Genomic DNA, 19,576 nt, shown 5'->3' with positions numbered 1-19,576 from the left:
GGCCAAAAAAATTTTTTTTTTAAATTAAAAAGAAAAAAAAAACTGTCTTGTTGCCAGAATGACTTAAGGTGGATTACTTGCCTGCTTAAGCTTTTGAGGTTGACTGTAAACTTTCCGTAAACCACACAAGTAAATTGGTAGCCTTAATTTACAACCACAGCTCCTTTCTTGTTATTTTCAGATTGGTACTTATTGATTTTCTGCCTTCAGAACTCATGTATGCTATTGGCAAAGGTTATGGAAATATATAAAGGAAAAAGGGAAAATTCCCACCATCCCACAAGCTAACGGCCCCTTCGCTCATGTGGACCTTCCGAGGCTCCTGTGTTTTGGGCTCCAGGGCTGTACTGATTCTGTGCCTCTGCCGCGGCCACCACCTTCGTTCTGTGTTAGTTGACAGTGTCAGAGACAGAGTGTTTAGAGCGAAACTGGGACTGTGGTCAGAGCAGGGAGCCCCTCACAGAACTAGATTGGACTCTGGTGTCTCCGAGGTTCCAAGGGAACCCAGAGAGGCTTTTCTGGAGGGACAGGGCTCTGAGGCGGAGTCTGAGGGGGCAGGAAGGGTCTGAGCATGTGGGCTTGGGCTGCTGGGTTGGTAGCACAGCGAGGTGACCGTCCAAATCTCGCGTTCCCCGTCCCCTCCTGCTCACACACCGACGGCCTTCTCGCCATAGCAGCGCCCTGGGTGCCCACGCTGGCGAACAGGGCGCTGAGACTTGAATGGGAGGCAGGATCCTTCTCTGTCCCCCTCCGTCGTCCCGCCTGCACTGAACAGAGCTGTGAGGCCTGGCTGACCCGGGGACGTCTCACCGAACTCTTTATAATATAAACCTGTGGCCAACCTTGAAGCCCAGAGGAAGATCCGGCCTCGTCTTTGTGAGCCACCTGCTATCTTGACACCTTCACAATGCTCTACGTCAGGTGACGTAGGAACCGCTGAAATACCTCAGGCACGTGCTGTGTGCCAGGCACCGTTCCGAGTGCCTGACGGTAATGAATCGCCTGGGCCTCCTGCTTTACTGCCTGGCGACCTGGGGCACGGGGAGGCTTCGTGGGTACCTGGCAGCTCGCAGTGAGCGGGCGCCTCCTGGGCACCAGGGCCAGGCACTGCACCTGGGCTGGGCTGGGACCCCCGGATACTGAGCAGTGAAACCCGCCCCAGCCCAGAGCTCACTGCTGCCTCCCGCTTGCTACCTCGACACCGCTCAGCTCCACGTGCCCTCAGGACCGCAGCAGCTGGCTGCCCGTTACTCGCCAGAACTGGCAGGGCTCGTCTCTGGCTTTTCTTGAAAAGCCTCCTGAAGGCTCATCTTTTCCGGAAAGGAAGAGCTTTCCTCATGGTGCCCGGTTAGAGTCCGGGAGATGTCCCTGATCCCACCTGAGACCCCCCCACAGCCCCTTTGCATCAGGTCCTCTTGCCAGGCCCGACTGGCAGAGGGATGGCAGGGGCCAAGCCGAGCTCGCCTGAGTGTCAGGCACTTGCTCTATCTGGGCTGCGGGGCCTGGGAGAACCTGCTCCTACTTCCCGGGCGCGCCGGGCTTATTTTGGGTTCTCATTCCTGAGCTGTCATCATGCCATTAGGAAGTCTTTAACAGTGAGGAGACATCACTGTGGAAATGGACGAAAAACAGTAAAGCCACTGTAAGTGCTTCGGGCTGCAGCCAGCGCCAGACACTCTCGTTTGTCCTGATGGTGTGATTCACTGCAAGAAAGATGATTAGTTCTCAGCATAAAGCCACAGAGCACAGGAGAGAGGGACCCCCGTGTGGCAGGATGGGGCTCCCATCGTCCTTTCCCAGCCACTGTCATCACCTTCCTCCCTGCAGGGCGCAGGGACAGCCTTCCCCTCTTGGCAGGGCTCCCCGCCGGTCGTCCCCCCCCTTCTGCTCGGTCTGTCCCGTGGCTTCCAGGGCTCAGCCCGTTGGTGTCTCCCGAGCCCCCGTGGCGGCCCACAGCCCTCAAAGCCAGACTCCTGCCTTCCCCTCACGTCTGCTGCTCCTTTGTTCCCAGTTTCGGGGATGGCACCATCCTCCCAGATGCCTGAGCCACAAACAACTTCTGAAAAGAGCCACATAGTAAATATTTTTGGCTTTGCGGGCCATATGGTCTCTGTTACAACCACTCAGCTCTGCCGTTGGAGGCAAAGCCAGCCAGAGACAATAGGTAAACAAAGGGGCTTGGCTGGGTGCCAGTAAAATTCTGTTAATGAGAGCAGGCAGCAGCCAGGTTGCGCCCACAGGCCACGGTTTGCTGACCCCTGATCTAAACCGTGCCTGGCTCTCGAGCCATATTCCTGTTTCTCCCTCCATGAAATGCGTGCAGGTCCCTGACCCTGGTGTAGTTTTTGTGCCTGTGCCTTTGTGTGTGTGGCCCCCTGTGACAGGAGCGCTCTAGCATCTCGCGCAAGGCCTGGCCGGGGCTCGCTTCCGGGAAGGCTCCTGATGCCGCCTCCCCCGTCACTTGCGTAGTCCGCTGCTCCCCACTCCGGTCACAGAAACTGCCTCGCACTGCGCTGGGCGTGCCTGCCCGTGTCCACCCCAGGACCCTCAGCGCTCTGAGGTGCAAACTTGTGCTGCTTTTGTATCACGGGCACCTTGCGTGGCACCTGGTACTCAGGAGGTCTCCAGTCAGGTCGAATCTGAATTTCAGGCATGCTGAGTGACACAAGGTGACTCTGCAGAGATCTTGCCCCTAGAGCTCACAGTGCAGCAGCCAGCACGGGGACTGTCACGCTGCTTGTGGCACGAGGAGGATGCTGAGCACAGAGCCACTCTTGGCCTTCTCTGAGGCGCTGCTGACTCCCCTCGGTGCTCTGAAGGGGCTGTCAAAGCTCTGTCCCGCTGCCCGTCCGGGGCCCCTGGCTGCTTCCCGATGCGGGTCTGCGAGGGCTCTGTGGAGGCTCAGCCTGGCTCCTGGCTGACATCTCTCACCAGGACCAGAGGGTTTCTCCACAGAAGTATCCAAACTTGCCCCTGGAAAAGTCAGGCCAGGCCCTGCCCTGCCCTTTAACCCTCTCCTGCTCTCCCAGGAGAACCTCATGCTTTCCATCCTGCCCAAGCACGTGGCCGACGAGATGTTGAAGGACATGAAGAAAGACGAGAGCCAGAAGGACCAGCAGCAGTTCAACACCATGTACATGTACCGCCACGAGAACGTCAGGTGCGCCGGCCTGCGAGGCTTGGGCTGCGGCACAGAACAGGCCGCGGAGGGACGCGCCTCCGTGGGCCCTGCCGAGTGCCGAGGGCGTTGAGAGTTCTCCCAGGGACCTCCTGTTGGTCCTGGGGGAGAAGCTGGCAGACGTCAGCGCACTGTGCTTGAAGCTGCCTGGTCTGACCCCATCCTTGGACAGACATCACCGAGGGCGGGGAAGGGACTCCTGTGAGGTCACCCGGCCGTTCAGGGCCGGCACTGGGGCTAGACCCGTGATTCCAGGCAGAAGGACGCGTCCAGGCCAGAGCAGGAGTGGGGCAGTGTGGGTGGTCCCCAGGCACCATGGGCAGGGGGGCCTGCGGAGGGGAAGTCCACGAGGACCTGCTGAAGTGTCAGAGCCCCAACTTTGCCTGGGGGTGCCAAGGTCTCACCGCTTTGGGGGTCGAGCAAAGGCCTGCTCCCCCGTCATCCTGGCTGCCCTATGGGTTGGAGCGGGAGCGGGCGGGGAGTCAGGCGCGCCTCACTGCCTGCGGTTCCCTCCTCGCAGCATCCTCTTCGCGGACATCGTGGGCTTCACCCAGCTGTCGTCTGCCTGCAGTGCCCAGGAGCTCGTGAAGCTGCTCAACGAGCTCTTTGCCCGCTTTGATAAGTTGGCAGCCGTAAGTACCCGACCCCGCTGGGGTCCAAGCCATGCCGGGCCCTCCCCGGCTCCCTCACTCTCTCCACTTGTCCTCCTCCACTCTCGTCGCCACTTCCCCGCGGCTGAGGGACTTGGGAGCACAGGCCCTGTCCTGCCCTTGCAGAAATACCACCAGCTGCGGATCAAGATCCTGGGCGACTGTTACTACTGCATCTGCGGCCTGCCCGACTACCGGGAGGACCACGCCGTCTGCTCCATCCTCATGGGGCTCGCCATGGTGGAGGCCATCTCGTGAGTGCCTCTGCGTGTCTCGGGAGGGGCCCCCAGGGCACGTGCAGGGTCCCGACAACCCTGCACCCGGGGAAAGCAGGCCTCCCGCCCCAGTCCGCAGGTGCCAGCCAGGGCCCCGTGGAGGGGTCTGCTGGGGACATGGAACTCAGCTCGCTGGGATGCAGCACTGGTTGACAGCGGCTCAGTCCCCAGCTCCGGGAAGTCAGTGCGTGGCTTAGCGTCCTCACAGCCGAGGGACACTGCAGGACCTCCACAGCCTCTGGGGCATGCGTTCCGGCTGTGGTTCGTGTTATTTCTTTTGCTGGGAGTAGCTGTAGTGAGAGTCATCGCGCCACCTCACGGGTGCCGGGATGCCCCTTCACGTCTCCATCTCTTCCCCGAGTGTGTTCTCTCCATGACACCCCCCAAGGCAGGTGGGTTCAGGGACTGCCCTCCCCATCTCACCAGCAGGTGACTGCTGAGGCCACGTGATGTGGCGGAGGCTGGAGAGAGGTGAACTGTCTTCCCCTCGCTCTCCCCACTTGTCACTGCTCCAAGCGGCCTTGGAGATCTCGGGAAGGACGATTCCTCTGGTGACTTAAGCTGTCTGGTGGGCCGGGGTGACAGCAGCACCCAAGTGGGAAGGGAAGCGCCTGCCGAGGCTCCTCCCCCGCGGGGTGGAGTCCAGGAGCCTGGCTTGGCCTTCACCGCTGTCGCTGAGCGAGTGGCTTCGCATTTTTACAATCTTCCAGGTTAAACTCCCTCTAGTATTGGCCTGGCAAGACATAAATGCTGCTTTTAGCCCAGGGGCTGGGGGCAGTAGTTCAGGATTAGAAACCTCAACCTCCTTTCCCGTCCCCATGAGGCAAATTTCTGAATTTCATGTTTGCCCCTTCCTGGAGCTTGTAAGCAGGGGAGCTGTTCACGGCTGTTTTGTTCATGAGTGGGAGACAGAAACTGGAGGTCCTTCAGGGGACAGAGGGAGGGGAGGAGAGCCGCTCTGCTGCTGTCCCACTGGCCTGTGACTGCCGACCAGGCTCCTGCCTTGGCCTGCGTCAGACCCCGCAGCAGGTCGTGTGCTCAGATGTGGGCAGAACACCGCGGGCACCTGCTAGGCCCCCTTGGCCTGGAGGGGAAGGAGCCTGTGCAGAATCCCCCCTGCAGGGGGTCAGGGGGCTGGCCGCCTTGTGAGGGCCACACCCCGACCCCTCCTTTCTCTGTTACCTGGCAGGTATGTGCGGGAGAAGACCAAGACCGGGGTGGACATGCGTGTGGGGGTGCACACGGGCACCGTGCTGGGGGGCGTCCTGGGCCAGAAGCGCTGGCAGTATGACGTGTGGTCTACCGATGTCACTGTGGCCAACAAGATGGAGGCCGGTGGCATCCCTGGGTGAGCGCCCCGTCCAAGCGGGCAGGTGTGAGGACCAGGGGAGGGGACCATCCCATCCACCCTTCCTCAGAGTGCCTGCCTCCTTGGGCCTGATGCTGGATGTGGCTTCTCCTGCCAGGATCCCTGCGGCTGTCTGTCCTCCTTTACCCACTTGGGGGGCTCCCCAGCTCTGCTGACGTCACAGCCCAGGTCTCCCCAGAGGGCGTTATTGCTGATAACAGTCGGTTAACAGGCTCAGAGGCAGGACTTTGAGGTTACAACTCGCTTGCATGTCCTGCAGAATCAGCCTGTCGGCCGCGCAGGCCCTGCCTGTAGGGGGCAAGGCTGCGGGAGGATCAGCCGGCCTTTCCCACCTGGGTCAGGGAGCTTCCTTCCAGGGCAGTTCCGATTCTCTCCCTCAATTGTGACTCCTCAGAAATGGGTTTTACTACGCCTTGGCAGCAGGCAAGCTGAGGAGAATCAGACCTTACCCCTTTAGAGTTCAGAGCAGACTGTTAAATTCCTCATCACATTTGATACTCTCCACAGTCCATGCGGAAAAACTATTCCCGTTCAGGGATCAACACTGAGGCTCAGGGGAGCAGGCGCCCACTGCCCCCACAGCCAGTTAGTGGCGGACGGCCTCCGCTTCGCCTCTGCCCCACGTGCCTCGGGACACAGGCCCGAGCAGTAGCCGGTGCCACCGTGGTCCGACGACCGCCATGCGGGTGGGTGCAGGCTGCCTCTGGCCGGTGCTCAGGGACTCTCTGGCTGCGGTCCAGGCGCGTGCACATCTCCCAGAGCACCATGGACTGCCTGAAAGGAGAGTTCGACGTGGAGCCGGGCCATGGGGGCAGCCGCTGCGATTACCTGGAGGAGAAGGGCATTGAAACCTACCTCATCATCGCGTCCAAGCCGGAGGTGAAGAAAACAGCCACCCAAAATGGCCTCAACAGCTCGGTGAGACCCCCCACCCGCTGGATTAGGGGTTGGGAAGGAAGGGTTCGTGAAAGACTGTGGAGTAGGAGTTGGCAGGACTTGAAGATGGCTGGCCGTGGGGGGGCGCAGGTTGAGTCCCACCGGGCAAGAGACTAGTGGCAGCACCTTTCAGAGGGCAAGCCGCTTCCTGGGGGAGACCGTGTGATTCGGCACGTTGTATTTGTGGTGACTAGAGTGTATCCCGAGACAACATCCAGAAGGGGCGGCCACTGGGAGTGTGTAGGTGGCACCCAGGAAAGTGGCTGGGTTGGGGATATAGTCCTCTGCATAGAGGAAGTGGGTGTAGCCACAGGAGTGACACGGACGCCAATGGAGAGGGGGCACAGAGGGGGGATGTGGGTGGGGATGATTGGTGCTCAAGGGGGAGAACGAAGGCCCAGAAGGTCTCCTGAGGGGAAATTGAAGGTGTGGGACAGAAACGACAGAGCCATCATGTTGTCCTGCCCTCCGGTCTGGTCTTCGTGCCAGGGTCCCGTGTGGCTCTGCAGCCCGAAGCCCTCAGCACTTGCAATAAACCTCCTGACAGTCCTTCTGATGGAAGCCACCAGCAGCTGGTGCAGAAATTGATCCTTTACCATCCTCTGCTGAATCTGGAGAGTGTTTCATTCTCCATAATCTATCATGTCAAAACTCTGTTTGTTCAGTTAGAAGAATCCGTCCAATGAGACTTAGAACGTTAAAGAGTTTGGTGACTCTCAGGGATGTCATGTCCTTTAGGACCACCCAGGGCTGAGGCTGTGCCTAATTGCGGCTAAAGCAAAGCTCACTCTGGTGAGGCGGCAGGAGGGATCGCTGAAGAGGTTACTCCTGATAAAGTTTAAAAGAAAACTGGACCCCTTTTTCCCTCCCCCAGGCGTATGTGACAATTAGCAAATCAGTCAAACACACAGAATAGTCATCTGCTCAACAAATCTAATCGCAGCCACTATTTATCGAGGACTTCTTTGCATTCCTTATCCGTCTTGATCCTCCAGGCAGCCTGCGGGAGGGGCTGTCCTGCCCCCTTTGCGGAGGAGGAGCTGAGGCCCAGACCTCGCGCGAGCTGCAGACCTAGCGGGCGGCAGAGCCGGATTCTCAAACCAAAGCTCTGCTCCCGCCCTGCCGGCCACGTTGCCTCTCGATGTCTGTCGGGTCTGTCCTTGCGTGCAGGTCACACTGCTAAGCTGGAAGGAGCATAAAGGTGGATGTGACATGTTCCATACCCACTAGGTGCTAAATGTTAAAGCAAAGGACGGGACAGCGTGTTTTGTGCTAAGTGTGAAGTTTGAGCTACAGCAAATGCTCTAAGGACCCAGAACAGTATTAGTAGGAAGCTGTCTTTCAGAAAATTAGAAAATTTCAGGGTAGTAATTGGAGCCCCATGAAATCAGACTTGACCTTGCCACCAAATCCACGAGTTGTTCATGTTTTTAAGAGTATGAGATGCAGCACCTGAGTATACTCACTGGGACAAATTAAAAATGTACCTTGCTACTACTATTCTACAAAAGTTGACAGTAATTTGGCTACCTTTGAGAGGCGCTAGGAAATTTACAATTACTGGCATATATACTTTTTAATAAATCAGAAAATGCTATTCTTTTTTTAAAAAATCACCCACAGATTTGGTTTTACCAGGGGCCACTTTAAAGTCACAAAGCAGCAGTCAAATATTTATCTTCGTGACAACACCACTCATTCTTGTTGGTTCTAATGTTGTGTTTTACTTTGTTTCCTCGTTTTATTTAAGAAACCCTTGCAAGGTGCGTAATTTGAGTCAGGACTTCTCAGCACATGACGCCCCGTGAGGATTACTGGTGGGGGAACTGAGGCACGGGGGACCTTGCTCGGCAGAGCCGTTTCTATGAAGCTGCTGCGCTTGGGTCCTTGTGACGTTTTACAATTAGAAGCAAGTTGAGTTCACTGACACATAGCGTGACACGTTAGCACAGATGCTCTGGGCCAGTTGGAACAGGGGCCCAGACGCGGCCTGCACAGGACAGGACAGCACAGTCCATAAAACACTTCGTCAGACAAATAAATACAGTGGTACTATTTCCAATATGAGTGGTGTTTGCTTTTTAAGATTTCTTTCCCTGACATTTTAAGGCAAGCCAGGTTTTCGGTATTTTTGTAAAGTTGATGTTTAACAATTTCTTAGTGCCCCTGCCTGAAAAACATAAATTTCTCGATGTGAAATACTGGTTTAAAGGTTACGTATGTTCAGAGTTTACTCATGCTGCCTACCCACTCCCCTCTGGCACCCCAGCCATGCCCTTGATGCCACTGGGCACTTACTTTTATCTCTCTCTTTCTCTCTTTTTTTTTTTAAAAACAGGGTCTCATTCTGTCATCCAGGCTAGTGTACTGTAGAGTGCAGTGTGATCACTGCAGCCTCAAACTCCTGGGCTCAAGCGATCCTCCTGCCTCAGCCTCCCCAGCAGCTGGGACTATGGGCATGTGACACCATGCCTGGTTAATTTTCCTGTTTTTTATAGAGATGGGGTCTTGCTATATTGCCCAGGCTGGTCTCAAACTCCTGGCCTCAAGCCATCCTCCTGCTTCCCAAAGCACTGGGATTACAGGCATGAGCCACCACGCTTGGCCTATCTTTGTTAATTTTAAAGGCAAAACTGTGATATCTCATCGTTTGAACCTCATTTCTTTAATTATTAGTAGGGCTGGGTATTTTTAACATGGTTGTCGGCCAGATGATTTTCTTCCTTGAATTGTATATTCATTTCTAACCATTGATGCCTTTTTTTCTTAATTTGTAGGAGCTCTTTGTTTATTAGAAAAATTAACCCTTTGTCATATGCCATTTATCAAATACTTAGGCATTCATTGTGTTCCATCTCCTCTCTCAGGGAACTTAAAAGTTTAGCTGCTGTAGATGATTCCAGTTGTCTTAGCTGCCAGGCTGTGTAACAGCCGTCGGCCCCCACGTGTGTTGGTACGTGACCCACTTGGTGCAGCTGTCACAAGCCCACGTGATAGCTTACCCATTCTTTAGAGAGAGTCCCACGCAGCGTGCACTGGGACAGGGCAGTGCTACATCACCGAACCTACTCAGCGGTGCCTGAGTCCGAAGGACCGAAGCAGGAGTGATTGAGATGGGAAAGACGATGCGTGCGTGCGACATGAGTGGTGGTAGGGAGAGGTTCGGAATGAGAGTAACTTCTCTGGGAGTCACAGGAGTAAATACAGCTCTGTTTGCAGAAATCTCTCCCTGTGGTTTAGCCGAATAAAGTGATAAGGAGAGTTTGAGGATAATTATCATAATGAATCCTTCCCAAAGTGTTAAGAAGCTTCTGAGACATCTCCCTATTGACACTAACCTTGTCAATCTCGTCTAGTCTCGTCGTTTTAAACACCAGATCCCAAATTTGTATCTCCAGCCCCAGCGGCTTCCCTGAACTCGGCATACGGCCACTTGTAGGACTCTGTTTGTGCCTGTGACAAGCATCTCCAGTGTCGCCTGTCCAAAGCCGGGCTCCTGCTCTTCCTCAGTCCCCCCGATCGCGGTTCACCGCAACTCCATCCTTTTAATGGCTCAGACCAAAAGAGCTGAAGCCATCCTGATGCCTCTCTTTACAGTCCACAGCGAGTTCTGTTGACTCTCCCTGCGAGAGTCAGTCCCGCCACTCCCCGCACCCTCCCAGCTTCCAGCTCCCTCGGAGCCACTGTCCTCTCGTGCCTGGATCACGGCAGAGTTCTCCGTCCTGCCTCTGCCCTTGCCCTCCGCCCTCTTCCTCAACACAGCAGTCAGAGTCACCCTGCTAAAACATCAAGTGAAACCACGTCGCTCCCCGCTCAAAGCCCCGCTTTGGTCTTCCATCTCACTCAGCGTAAAAGCCGAAGGCCTGGCAGAGGTCAGTGGGGCCGTGTGCAGCCTGGCCCACGCCTCCCTATTTTCCCCTCACTACTCCAGCAACGCCGGCAGCTTGGTGGTTGCACAAATACTCCAGGCACACGCTTGCTCCAGGCCCTCTGCACCGGCTGTTCTCTCTTCCTGGAGTACCTCCTCCCCGGGTAGCTGTGTGATCGCTCCTCCAGGTCTTCACTGAAAGGTCACCTGCACAGTGACACGTGCTCTCTTTACAGTCAGACTCCCTGGAATCCCTGTGCCGACTGTCCTGCCCTCTCTACCTGCATAGCGTAGCGCACTATGTACCGTGTACTCGCCTGCTTGTTACTGTGCCTTTCCTCGTCAGAATGCGAGCTCCACAGGCCAGGACATTTTGTGTGTATCCCCAGGAGTTAGAACAGTTCTTACCACACAGTAGGCACTCGATAAATAATGAATGAATGGAATGAACTGTTTCCACGTGTTACAGTGTTTAACTTACTCTATCAAGGACAAATACTAATCGCTGGGGAAACTGGCATTTGACAGGGATCTGCGCCAAAAAAGACCTGTGAATTAGTATCATTGAATTGCTGTTCCAGAAATGGGAGTTGGAAAAACTGGGTCTTTCTCTGCTTAGAGAATTTTTAATAATGGAAATTGATACTAGAAAATTAAAAGCGTTTTAAAATTAATATTCTAGAGAAGGAACTGAATAGTGAAATTCCTAAGTCAGTGAGGCTTCTAAAACTCCAGTGGGAAGATTCCAGACTGCTTGTAGACTGACGACAGGCTGGGATGGGCAGTGTCTGGGGTCCCCGATGACCGCCGCTTTCCACCGCAGGGCCTGCCGAACGGAGCCCCAGCTTCCTCCAAGCCCAGCTCCCCGGCCCTCATCGGGACGAAGGAGCCCAATGGGAGCGTCCACGCCGGTGGTTCCACGTCGGAGGAGCCTGAGGAGCAGGACGCCCAGGTGCACACAGGGCTGAGGGCAGGGAGGGCTCACAGGCCAGGGTGTGGGCAGGGACAGAAAGGCAGCGAGTTGCTGCAGCGAGAGCAGTGAGTCATGTGCGGGGAGGGAGAGACCCAGCTGCTAGCCAGGATCTGCTCCCTTTTAGCTCTGCAGCCACGAGCAGGACACCTCCGCTGGCCCCCCGCAGCCCAGCCGTCTCCTCGTCAGTTGCGTGGGGTGGGGACAGGTGAGGTCAAAGGAAGTGCTCCCCTCTGAGGCCCTGAATCCTGTAGCTCCGAGGTCAGCGAGGACATCGTAGACAATTCTGTAGGATCCGAGACTGTTAGGGAAGTGAGACTTCAGAGCTGGGCTCACCCCTCTGGCCAGGCTGCAGCCCCACAAGCTCCACGCGCAGAGGGGACGTTTCCAAAGCCCACTAAGAGAGAGGAATTAGCGTGCTGTCCCAGAGGCAGGGCACAGCTTGGAATTTGTCCATTGCTAAAGAGCTGTTTCGGTACATGCGCTGATACAGAGGTGGGTGCTGCGGAGACAGAGTTGCCCGTCACTGTGTCGGGGAGATGGGAAAGTCCCCTAATGCCTTTAGATCAGACGCTGGAGAACAAGGTAGACAGGGCGTGAATACGGTAAACTGGGTTTTTCCTGAACACCAAACATTCGGTATCTCTTTTCATTAATACGTGGAAATAGACTCGATGTTACCTACTAAGAAGGACACAGATACAGCTGTAGCAGCCTGTGACTTTCTGTGTCCTCACCATTAGCCACCGTTAGCCTGGAGCCACACTGCTCCAGGATATGCTTCAGGGACAGAGGTTCTTGGTGCTGGAATAGACCGTCCACATGACTTTGCAGGGGAGAAAAACGGGGCTGGGGGAACATGCATTATCTGGGGGTCACACTCAACCAGCGGCCACCTGCGCTAAGACCAGGGCCTTGGTTCTGCCCCCAGACACTCTTGGACCCATTTGGGTGGCTCTGATGTGCCTGGTCCCAGTCACTGTTGGGACTGACGGCTGCGGAATCACAGTCAGCAGTCCCGTCCTTAGAGCTGATGCTTTGCCTCTGTGACAGGAAAATGGTAGTGGGTGCCCAGCTCCACCTGCCCTACCCGGGTCAGCCGCCAGTGCAGGGACATCCTTCTCTCCATTGCTTTTCCCCTCAGGGATCCTTTAACAGCCCCCTAAGCCGTGAGGTTGGGGATCATTCCTGCCCCCAGGGTGCTGGTGTGTGTGGCCATGTGACCCCCATCCACGAAGCAGGACATGCCAGGACTTCACCGACCCGGCAGCTGCCTCAAATTCTGGGTCTCCTGCCCAGGAGCCGGGGACTGCCCGCCATGACACCGCCGTCAGTGACCGTCGCTGCAGAGCGCGGTTGGGGCCCAGGGAGAGCAGGAAGGACTGGAGCTTTGGGTCGAAAGCCAAGCAGGATGGAGCCACTGGGAGCATTGGGAAGACTTGGCTGGAAAGGGGTTTTAGAGCTGCAAGGATGAGTCCTCATGAATGTGGTCTCTTCTCCTCCCTTCCTCTTCTACCTCCGTCTTTCCCGACTCCTCCCCACCACTCTGTCCATCTGTCCCACTGACTCCACTGCCCTGGCTTACAGGCCGACAACCCCTCGTTCCCCAACCCTCGCCGGAGGCTACGCCTTCAGGACCTGGCCGACCGGGTGGTGGACGCCTCCGAGGACGAGCATGAGCTCAACCAGCTACTCAACGAGGCCCTGCTCGAGCGAGAGTCCGCCCAGGTGTAAGTGGCCCCTGCAGACGTCCCAGCCCTCACCCTAGGTGCTCCTCCCCCAGCACGGGGCTCAGGCCCTGGAGGCCAGTGTGGCTGTCGCCTTTGTGACTCGTAGGGCTCGTTTCTGCTGCAGGGTGAAGAAGAGAAACACCTTCCTCCTGTCCATGCGCTTCATGGACCCCGAGATGGAAACCCGCTATTCGGTGGAGAAGGAAAAGCAGAGCGGGGCCGCCTTCAGCTGCTCCTGCGTCGTCCTGCTGTGCACAGCCCTGGTCGAGATTCTCATTGACCCCTGGTGAGGGAGGCGCGGTGGCGGGAAATGACAGCAGGAGACGGTGAAGGCCTTGAGCTTCCTAAGCCACAGTGGCGTGAGGGGGGCTGGGGACCTTAGCTGGAGCCTGAAGTTGGGTGCAGACCTTGTCCCTGTCCCCACTGGAGTAGTCCCAGCTGACCTCAGGCTCAGGGAATGCTAGCCTGTGCCTGGGACCCTCCTGCTTTCTGTCCCTGGGTTCCAGGGCAGCGCTAGCACCAGGCGGGGATGTCTCCAGAGCCGAGAAAGCTGAGGGACAGAGGCCTTAGCTGGGTGAGCCCTAGAGTGGTTCTTGGGACAAGGATGGAGACACTGCCTCAACCTCAGTCACCAAGGCTGCCCTGGCCTTTCTTTCTTGGCTCATCTTAGTCCAGATAGATTTTAGGCTCCGGGTGCAAAGCGACGGCCTCCTTAACATAGCAGCAGGTCCTCGGGGGCAAGGTGGGCGTGCTGGCATCCTTGCCCCAGCTGTTGAAGCCCTACCTGAGGGTGACTGCCACCCTCCCTCCCCATGGCTGGTCAGCACTCCCTCCTGCTCGGGGGTTCCCGTCAAAGAGGAGGGGTGGGGAGTCCTGTGCAGATAACAGTTTGGGGAACTGTAGAGACCCCTGGACTCAGTCGCCCCATCTGCGGTTCCGCACGCATGACCCTGGGCAGGTCGCTGAAGGCCGGGGAGCAGCAGTTTCCTCGTCTGTAGAACGAGGGCAACATCTGCCCTGGCCGACTCTCAGGGTCGTCGTGAGGATCAGGTTCGTTCATTGCACGAATACCTGCCGATCGTCTGCTCTGCACCTGGCGTAGGGTCTGGGCGTACAGCTGCGCACAAGGCGTGCGAAAATCCCTGCTCTCGTGGAATTGCATCCCCGTAGGGAAGATAGGCATAAGCCATTAAATAATCAAAATATATATGCAGGTAGTGGTAAGTACTGCAGATAAAAAGAAAGCCAGGAGGGGAAGACGGGGGAAGATTTTGTTTCGTTTGCATTGTTACCTAGCATGGTCAGAGCCGGCCTCGCGGACAGGGTGACGTTTCAGGGAAGCCCCCAGGTGGGTGAGGAGCGAGCCGTCTGGTACCTGGGGGACGCCTGTTTCAGACAGTGGTGTGAGGCAGGCTGGGGGTCAATGCGGCTGGGACGGGGGCGCATGGGAGAGTGGTGGGAGTTGGGGCCTCAGACCGTGGCAGGGCACCGGCTTCCGCCAATAACGTGGGAGGCGCCTGGCGAGAGCAGGAGTCCCTGCTGTGACGCGCGTCTGAGAAGGATCACGGAGTACGAGTGGTGAGCAAGATCTCACTAACGCAGGCAATGAGACCAGCTAGGGGTGACAGTGACTCGGGCCAGGCCAAAGTTATCAAAGATGATGATGAGTGGCGTTTTGCACGCTGGAGAGCGAGCTGACAGGACCGGCGGAGGGACTGGCTATGGGGCGTGGGCGTGGGGGCAGGGTGTCTCCTGGGTGTCTGACCTGAGCGGCTGGCAGGACGCAGTGGCCGTTAACCAAGCTGGAGACGGTGGCGGGAAGGGGAGAGTCGAGAGGCAGAGATCAGGAGTTCGGTTTTAGAGTTAAGTTTGAGATGCCTGCCAAATACAGTGTGGAGCTCAGGAAGAGGACGGGCTTGGGGACACAAACCTGAGTCGCCCCCACACAGGCTGCACTGAAGGCATGATGACACGTGACAAGGTCAAGGGCACGTGCAGATCGGGACAGAAGTGGCTCAGGGACCGAGCCCCAGCACAGCAGTGCATAGAGATGGGGGACAGGAAGGAACCAGCAGGGTCTGAAAAGACCCTGAAAACCAAGTGGGAAAAATGATTCAAGGAGGCGACTGAGAATCGGACACTGGATTTAGCAACACAGGTTCCCGGGCCTCTCGGCAAAAGTACTTTCCGTGGAGGGGTTAACTGGGGGGAATGGGTGTGAGAGGAGCATTTGGGGACAGCACATTTCTCAGAGTTGAGCTGAAGTGGCCGTGTGAGGGACATCCCCGTGTAAAGCTCTGCGCGGGGGTCAAAGGCGAACTCTCAGCGGCTCCCAGCAGCGAGGGAGCCGCCCTGCCCCGTGCTCCGTCCCGGCAGCGCAGCACGCGGCAGACGCGCGTTCCTAAGGTCCCCTCCAAGTTTTCCCTTGGCCCAGCCCAGGGTGTCTGTGAGTCATCCCTTCTCCGGGAGATGTCCCAGAGCCAACAGTTACAGCCGGAGAGTGGCACGCTCCCAGGCCCACGCTCAGCTGGTGGCCCCCTCTGGTCAGGGCCTCTTCATCCTGTTCTGCGCAGCCAGCAGTCATGAGTCCCCGGTGTCAGCGAGGAACTTCTCCGACACAGGCTCATGCTGAGCTTAGGGGGCCTCCCTTTCTGTGTCCTCTCTAGCCCCTCACCCAGTGTCCTTGTTCCCTCTGACCTGTCTTCTCTCTGTCACAGGCTTATGACAAACTATGTGACCTTTGTGGTTGGGGAGATTCTCCTCCTGATCCTGACCACCTGCTCGCTGGCTGCCATCTTCCCCCGGGTAAGAGGCGCTTTCCTGTTGGGCTCGCCCAGAAGCGAGTGGCGTTCCCTGTATAACTGGGTGCCGGTGGAGTCATGCTTCCTGTCAACTCCCGACAGACGTCTCTGTTAGGATGGTTCAGGCGCTTATCCATCTGTCCGTCCATCGTTCATTCGCCACCAGCCAAGCCCTCCCTAGGCCGGGCTTGGGCGGCTGGCGCTGCAGTGTGCTGGGCAAGGCAGAGTCTGGATACACGGGAACCGGCGTAGCAAAGCAGTGGAGGCCTGGCCGGAGGGTGTGTTAGCCCCAGTTGTGAAGGCCCTTGAACACCAGAGTAAAGGGATTAAGACTTTCTCCTGTGGGCACTGGGGTGCCAGGCAGAGCTTCCCATCAGAATGACAAGGGAAAAGCAGTGTTTTAGGAAAATGAATCTGACAGGTGGTTCTCCAGGTATCCTGGAAGATTTAGGTTTACTGACCCAGGAAAGGCAGGTAGCTCCCAGAGACAGCCAGCCCTGAAAAGTGTCCCCTGCCCTGGCCTTGCCCCTAGGAGAGAGATCACGGCCTCCCGAAGTGGTCACAGTCTGCTCTGGGAAGGGCTGCGATTTGGGAACCGTGGTGTCGCACAGATGCCTTGAGTGGGACCAGCATAGCACCAGGAGTCACGCACTCTCATCACAGCGCTGTCCCTCGCTGTCGGCTCACTTGCAGGCAAAGCACCACTTTCTAGGTTCCTGGGACCAGAGCGTGGGAGCAACCGGAGTCATTAGCAGCCATGTCTGCGGGAGAAAGGGCTGTCAGAGGCTCATGGCCCTTGAAATTCCTTTGCTTCTAGGCCTTTCCTCAGAAGCTTGTGGCCTTCTCAACTTGGATCGACCGGACCCGCTGGGCCAGGAACACCTGGGCCATGTTAGCCATCTTCATCCTGGTGATGGCAAATGTCGTGGACATGGTGAGCTCCTGCTATCCGTACTGATGGGACACCCCATTCTCAGTGGGGAAGGGCTTCTGTGTGGGCAGCGGGAGCAGCTGGTCAGTCCCTTTCTCCCGCCATCAGATGCGGGTTGGGAATGGCATCCAGGTTCCTAAACAGATCATCCGCCAAACCTGGGGGATCTTCTCCCTGCCGTCCAGGGAACCCGAGACTGGTTTCCTTGCAGCTCCTCCTCCTCCTGTCCCACAGTCCAAGAGCCCAGTTCCATGTACCCAGTTCTGTGCTAGGTGTTTCACATACAGTGACTCGTTTAATCATTATAACAATCCTGAGAAGTTGGTGTCAGTATCCACAGGTCATATGGGGAAACTAAGGCTCAGAAAGGTTAATTCACTTGCTCTAGGTCACACAGCCAGTATGTCAAGTACAGAGTCAAGAATTGAAGCAGTTCCAAATCCCAATCCTCCCTATCTCACTGCTTAGGGGGCACAGTCCTCATAAGCGTCCTGCATATCCTGAGTACTCCTTGCAGCGTGGCTAGTGTCCGCTGTCAGGACAGGGAGGTGCACCTGTTCCCCGTTTCGCCTTCACCCATTCTCACACAGCCAGACCTTCCTAGAGGTGGGTCAGTGGGGACAGCAGCTTCACAGAGCCCACATGGCTAAGGGCAGACAAGATCATCTTCTGTCTTCTGCTCTCATTAGTTCAGGGAGAAGATGGGGTCCCAGGAGGAGGCAGACAGATGCCTTCTTGGGGAGAAGGGGCAGGATTTAGAACCACCAGGCATTCATTGAGCATTGAGTGCTTGGAGCCGTTGTTGGAGCTGTCAGTTGTCACAACCTCCTATTTTGGTGGTGCCACATGCATTCTCTTAAAAAAGTCCTTTTTGTCAAATATAATGTTGGTTATATTATTTGCTGTATTTTTCTTTAATAAGTTAATCACAGGAATAAACTCAGCATGGAGATTTATTCTGGCAGTAGTATGAAAAGCTCTAGGGCTACAGCTAATCAGGCAGAACTCCAACTGGAATGAGGAGTTAGGAGCTCCAGAACCTAAGTGCCCGTGGCTCGCACGGTGCCCACTACCCAGGGAAGAGAAGCCCTGGACCCCTTGCATGTCAGAATCCACCAGAGCCTGGTGCCCAGTTCTGGCAACCACTGTTTAACATGGTCATGGACACTCTGCAGGACATCTGGAGATGCCATGACCCATGGAGAGGGAAAAAGCTAGGGAGGAATGAGACTTTGCCCATGCCAGAATTGCATGCTGAGCACTTGGCCAAAGCAAGACAAGCCCCAGTGGGTGAAAGGTACAGAAAAGTAGGATTGATTCAGCTGACGGATGTACTTTCTACTGACTATGTCTGCCCAGCAGTGGAACCAGTGATCAGACCCCAAAAGGTAGTGCGTGTCCCCCAAATGCAAGTGTTGGAGCAGAGACTGGCAGTCAGCCCAGGAGCCGTGAGTGGGGGCTGGCTGGCCCCGCAGCAGCAGTGTGATGTGGGGAGGGAAGAGCAGTTGGATTTGGAGCCTAAAGGCTTGGCTCCTAGTTCTGGCTTTACTGCCTGCTGGTTGTGCTGCTCTTGGCAAGTCTGGCCTCTGAATTTTCTATACAATAGGGGCGGTACTAAAAATAGAGAATTTTTGTGAACATCACGAGATGATGGTAAAGCTTAGTAGCAATTGCTAACTTCTGAATGCTTATTTCCTGGTAAATCTTCCCGTCTTTTTTGGTGTTTCTGAGGGAGCCGTGGGAGTTGGCAGCTGAATGTTCACTGTCCCGGCACAGCCCTCTCTGACCAGCATTTCTGTTCCCTTGCACGCGTTTCCCTCCCGCCCGTCCTGGCCCCCAGCTGAGCTGTCTCCAGTACTACACGGGACCCAGCAACGGGACGGCGGGGATGGAGGTGGAGGGCGGCTGCCTGGAGAACCCCAAGTATTACAACTACGTCGCCGTGCTGTCCCTCATCGCCACCATCATGCTGGTGCAGGTCAGCCACATGGTGAAGCTCACACTCATGCTACTCGTCACAGGCGCTGTGGCCACCATCAACCTCTATGCCTGGCGCCCCATCTTTGATGACTATGACCACAGACGCTTTCAGGAACACAGGTAAGATGAAGCCAGATGAGGGGTCTGTATTGTCTTCTTCCTCCCACCCCGCAAGTCCCCATTTCAAGGTCATGGGCCTGCACCGAGTTGGCTTTCTGCCTCTGGGGGTCATCAAAGGCTTGTAAAAGAACCTGGGTGCACGGATTCTCCCAGACATGTCCCAAGTTGGCTGGGATCTGGGGATAGATCTTTTCCATTCTCCACGAGTGGAAGATGGGGGGTACCTCCGTGTGTGGCTCTTGTACCCAGATGGGGCCTGAGCATGCTACTGTCTGTCCAACAGCTTTTCCGTGATCGCCTCGGAGAAGATGCGGGTCTTCTCCACCCCTGGGCTCAATGGCACTGACAGGTAAGGGCTCCTTTCCCCTCCTGGTGTGCATTCGGGGACCTTCCAGAGATGGAATACAACAGGCCAAAGCCCCGTGATCTCTCCCTCCCAAAGGCACGTGATCTGGCACATGTTTCTCTAGGAGGCCGCAGCAGAGGCAGGATTCCAGTATGGACCTGGAAATCCGGGCTGCTGCTGCATCAGGGACAGTGAAGCTTGCAGCAGCGGCAGCAGGGTGTGGAGGGTGGGATACAGGGCCAGATGGAGAAGTGAGAAGGAACTGCCAGGTGGATGATGGCTGCATTTAATGGGCTGGCAGGGCAGACAGGTAGCAGGAAGATGGGGAGGAAAGAACACACTTTGGAGTTAGAAGATCTGGATTCTAACCCTGCAGCAGTTACTGAATGCTCTGGGGTCACAGGCAGCTCAGCTTTCCCGAG

General features: G+C 56.4%; 1 protein-coding gene across 1 annotated transcript in view; it reads left to right on the top strand.

The window, feature by feature from the left end:
- Positions 1–19,576, top strand: part of ADCY3 (adenylate cyclase 3) — a 98,838-nt gene that overhangs the window by 73,262 nt on the left and 6,000 nt on the right. Inside the window, exons 4-14 of the mRNA XM_012652541.1 lie at positions 3,699–3,810; positions 3,955–4,082; positions 5,293–5,451; positions 6,213–6,390; positions 11,100–11,228; positions 12,834–12,976; positions 13,101–13,262; positions 15,694–15,781; positions 16,595–16,711; positions 18,549–18,808; positions 19,092–19,157. Coding sequence (XP_012507995.1) covers positions 3,699–3,810; positions 3,955–4,082; positions 5,293–5,451; positions 6,213–6,390; positions 11,100–11,228; positions 12,834–12,976; positions 13,101–13,262; positions 15,694–15,781; positions 16,595–16,711; positions 18,549–18,808; positions 19,092–19,157 — 1,542 coding nt within the window. The remainder of the gene's footprint in view (positions 1–3,698; positions 3,811–3,954; positions 4,083–5,292; positions 5,452–6,212; positions 6,391–11,099; positions 11,229–12,833; positions 12,977–13,100; positions 13,263–15,693; positions 15,782–16,594; positions 16,712–18,548; positions 18,809–19,091; positions 19,158–19,576) is intronic.

Source organism: Propithecus coquereli, unplaced genomic scaffold, assembly GCF_000956105.1.
Source record: "Propithecus coquereli isolate 6110/MARCELLA unplaced genomic scaffold, Pcoq_1.0 Scaffold39, whole genome shotgun sequence".
Taxonomy (NCBI): domain Eukaryota; kingdom Metazoa; phylum Chordata; class Mammalia; order Primates; family Indriidae; genus Propithecus; species Propithecus coquereli.
The sequence above is the reverse complement of the archived record's forward strand: the minus strand, read 5'-3'. Positions and strand labels throughout refer to the sequence as shown.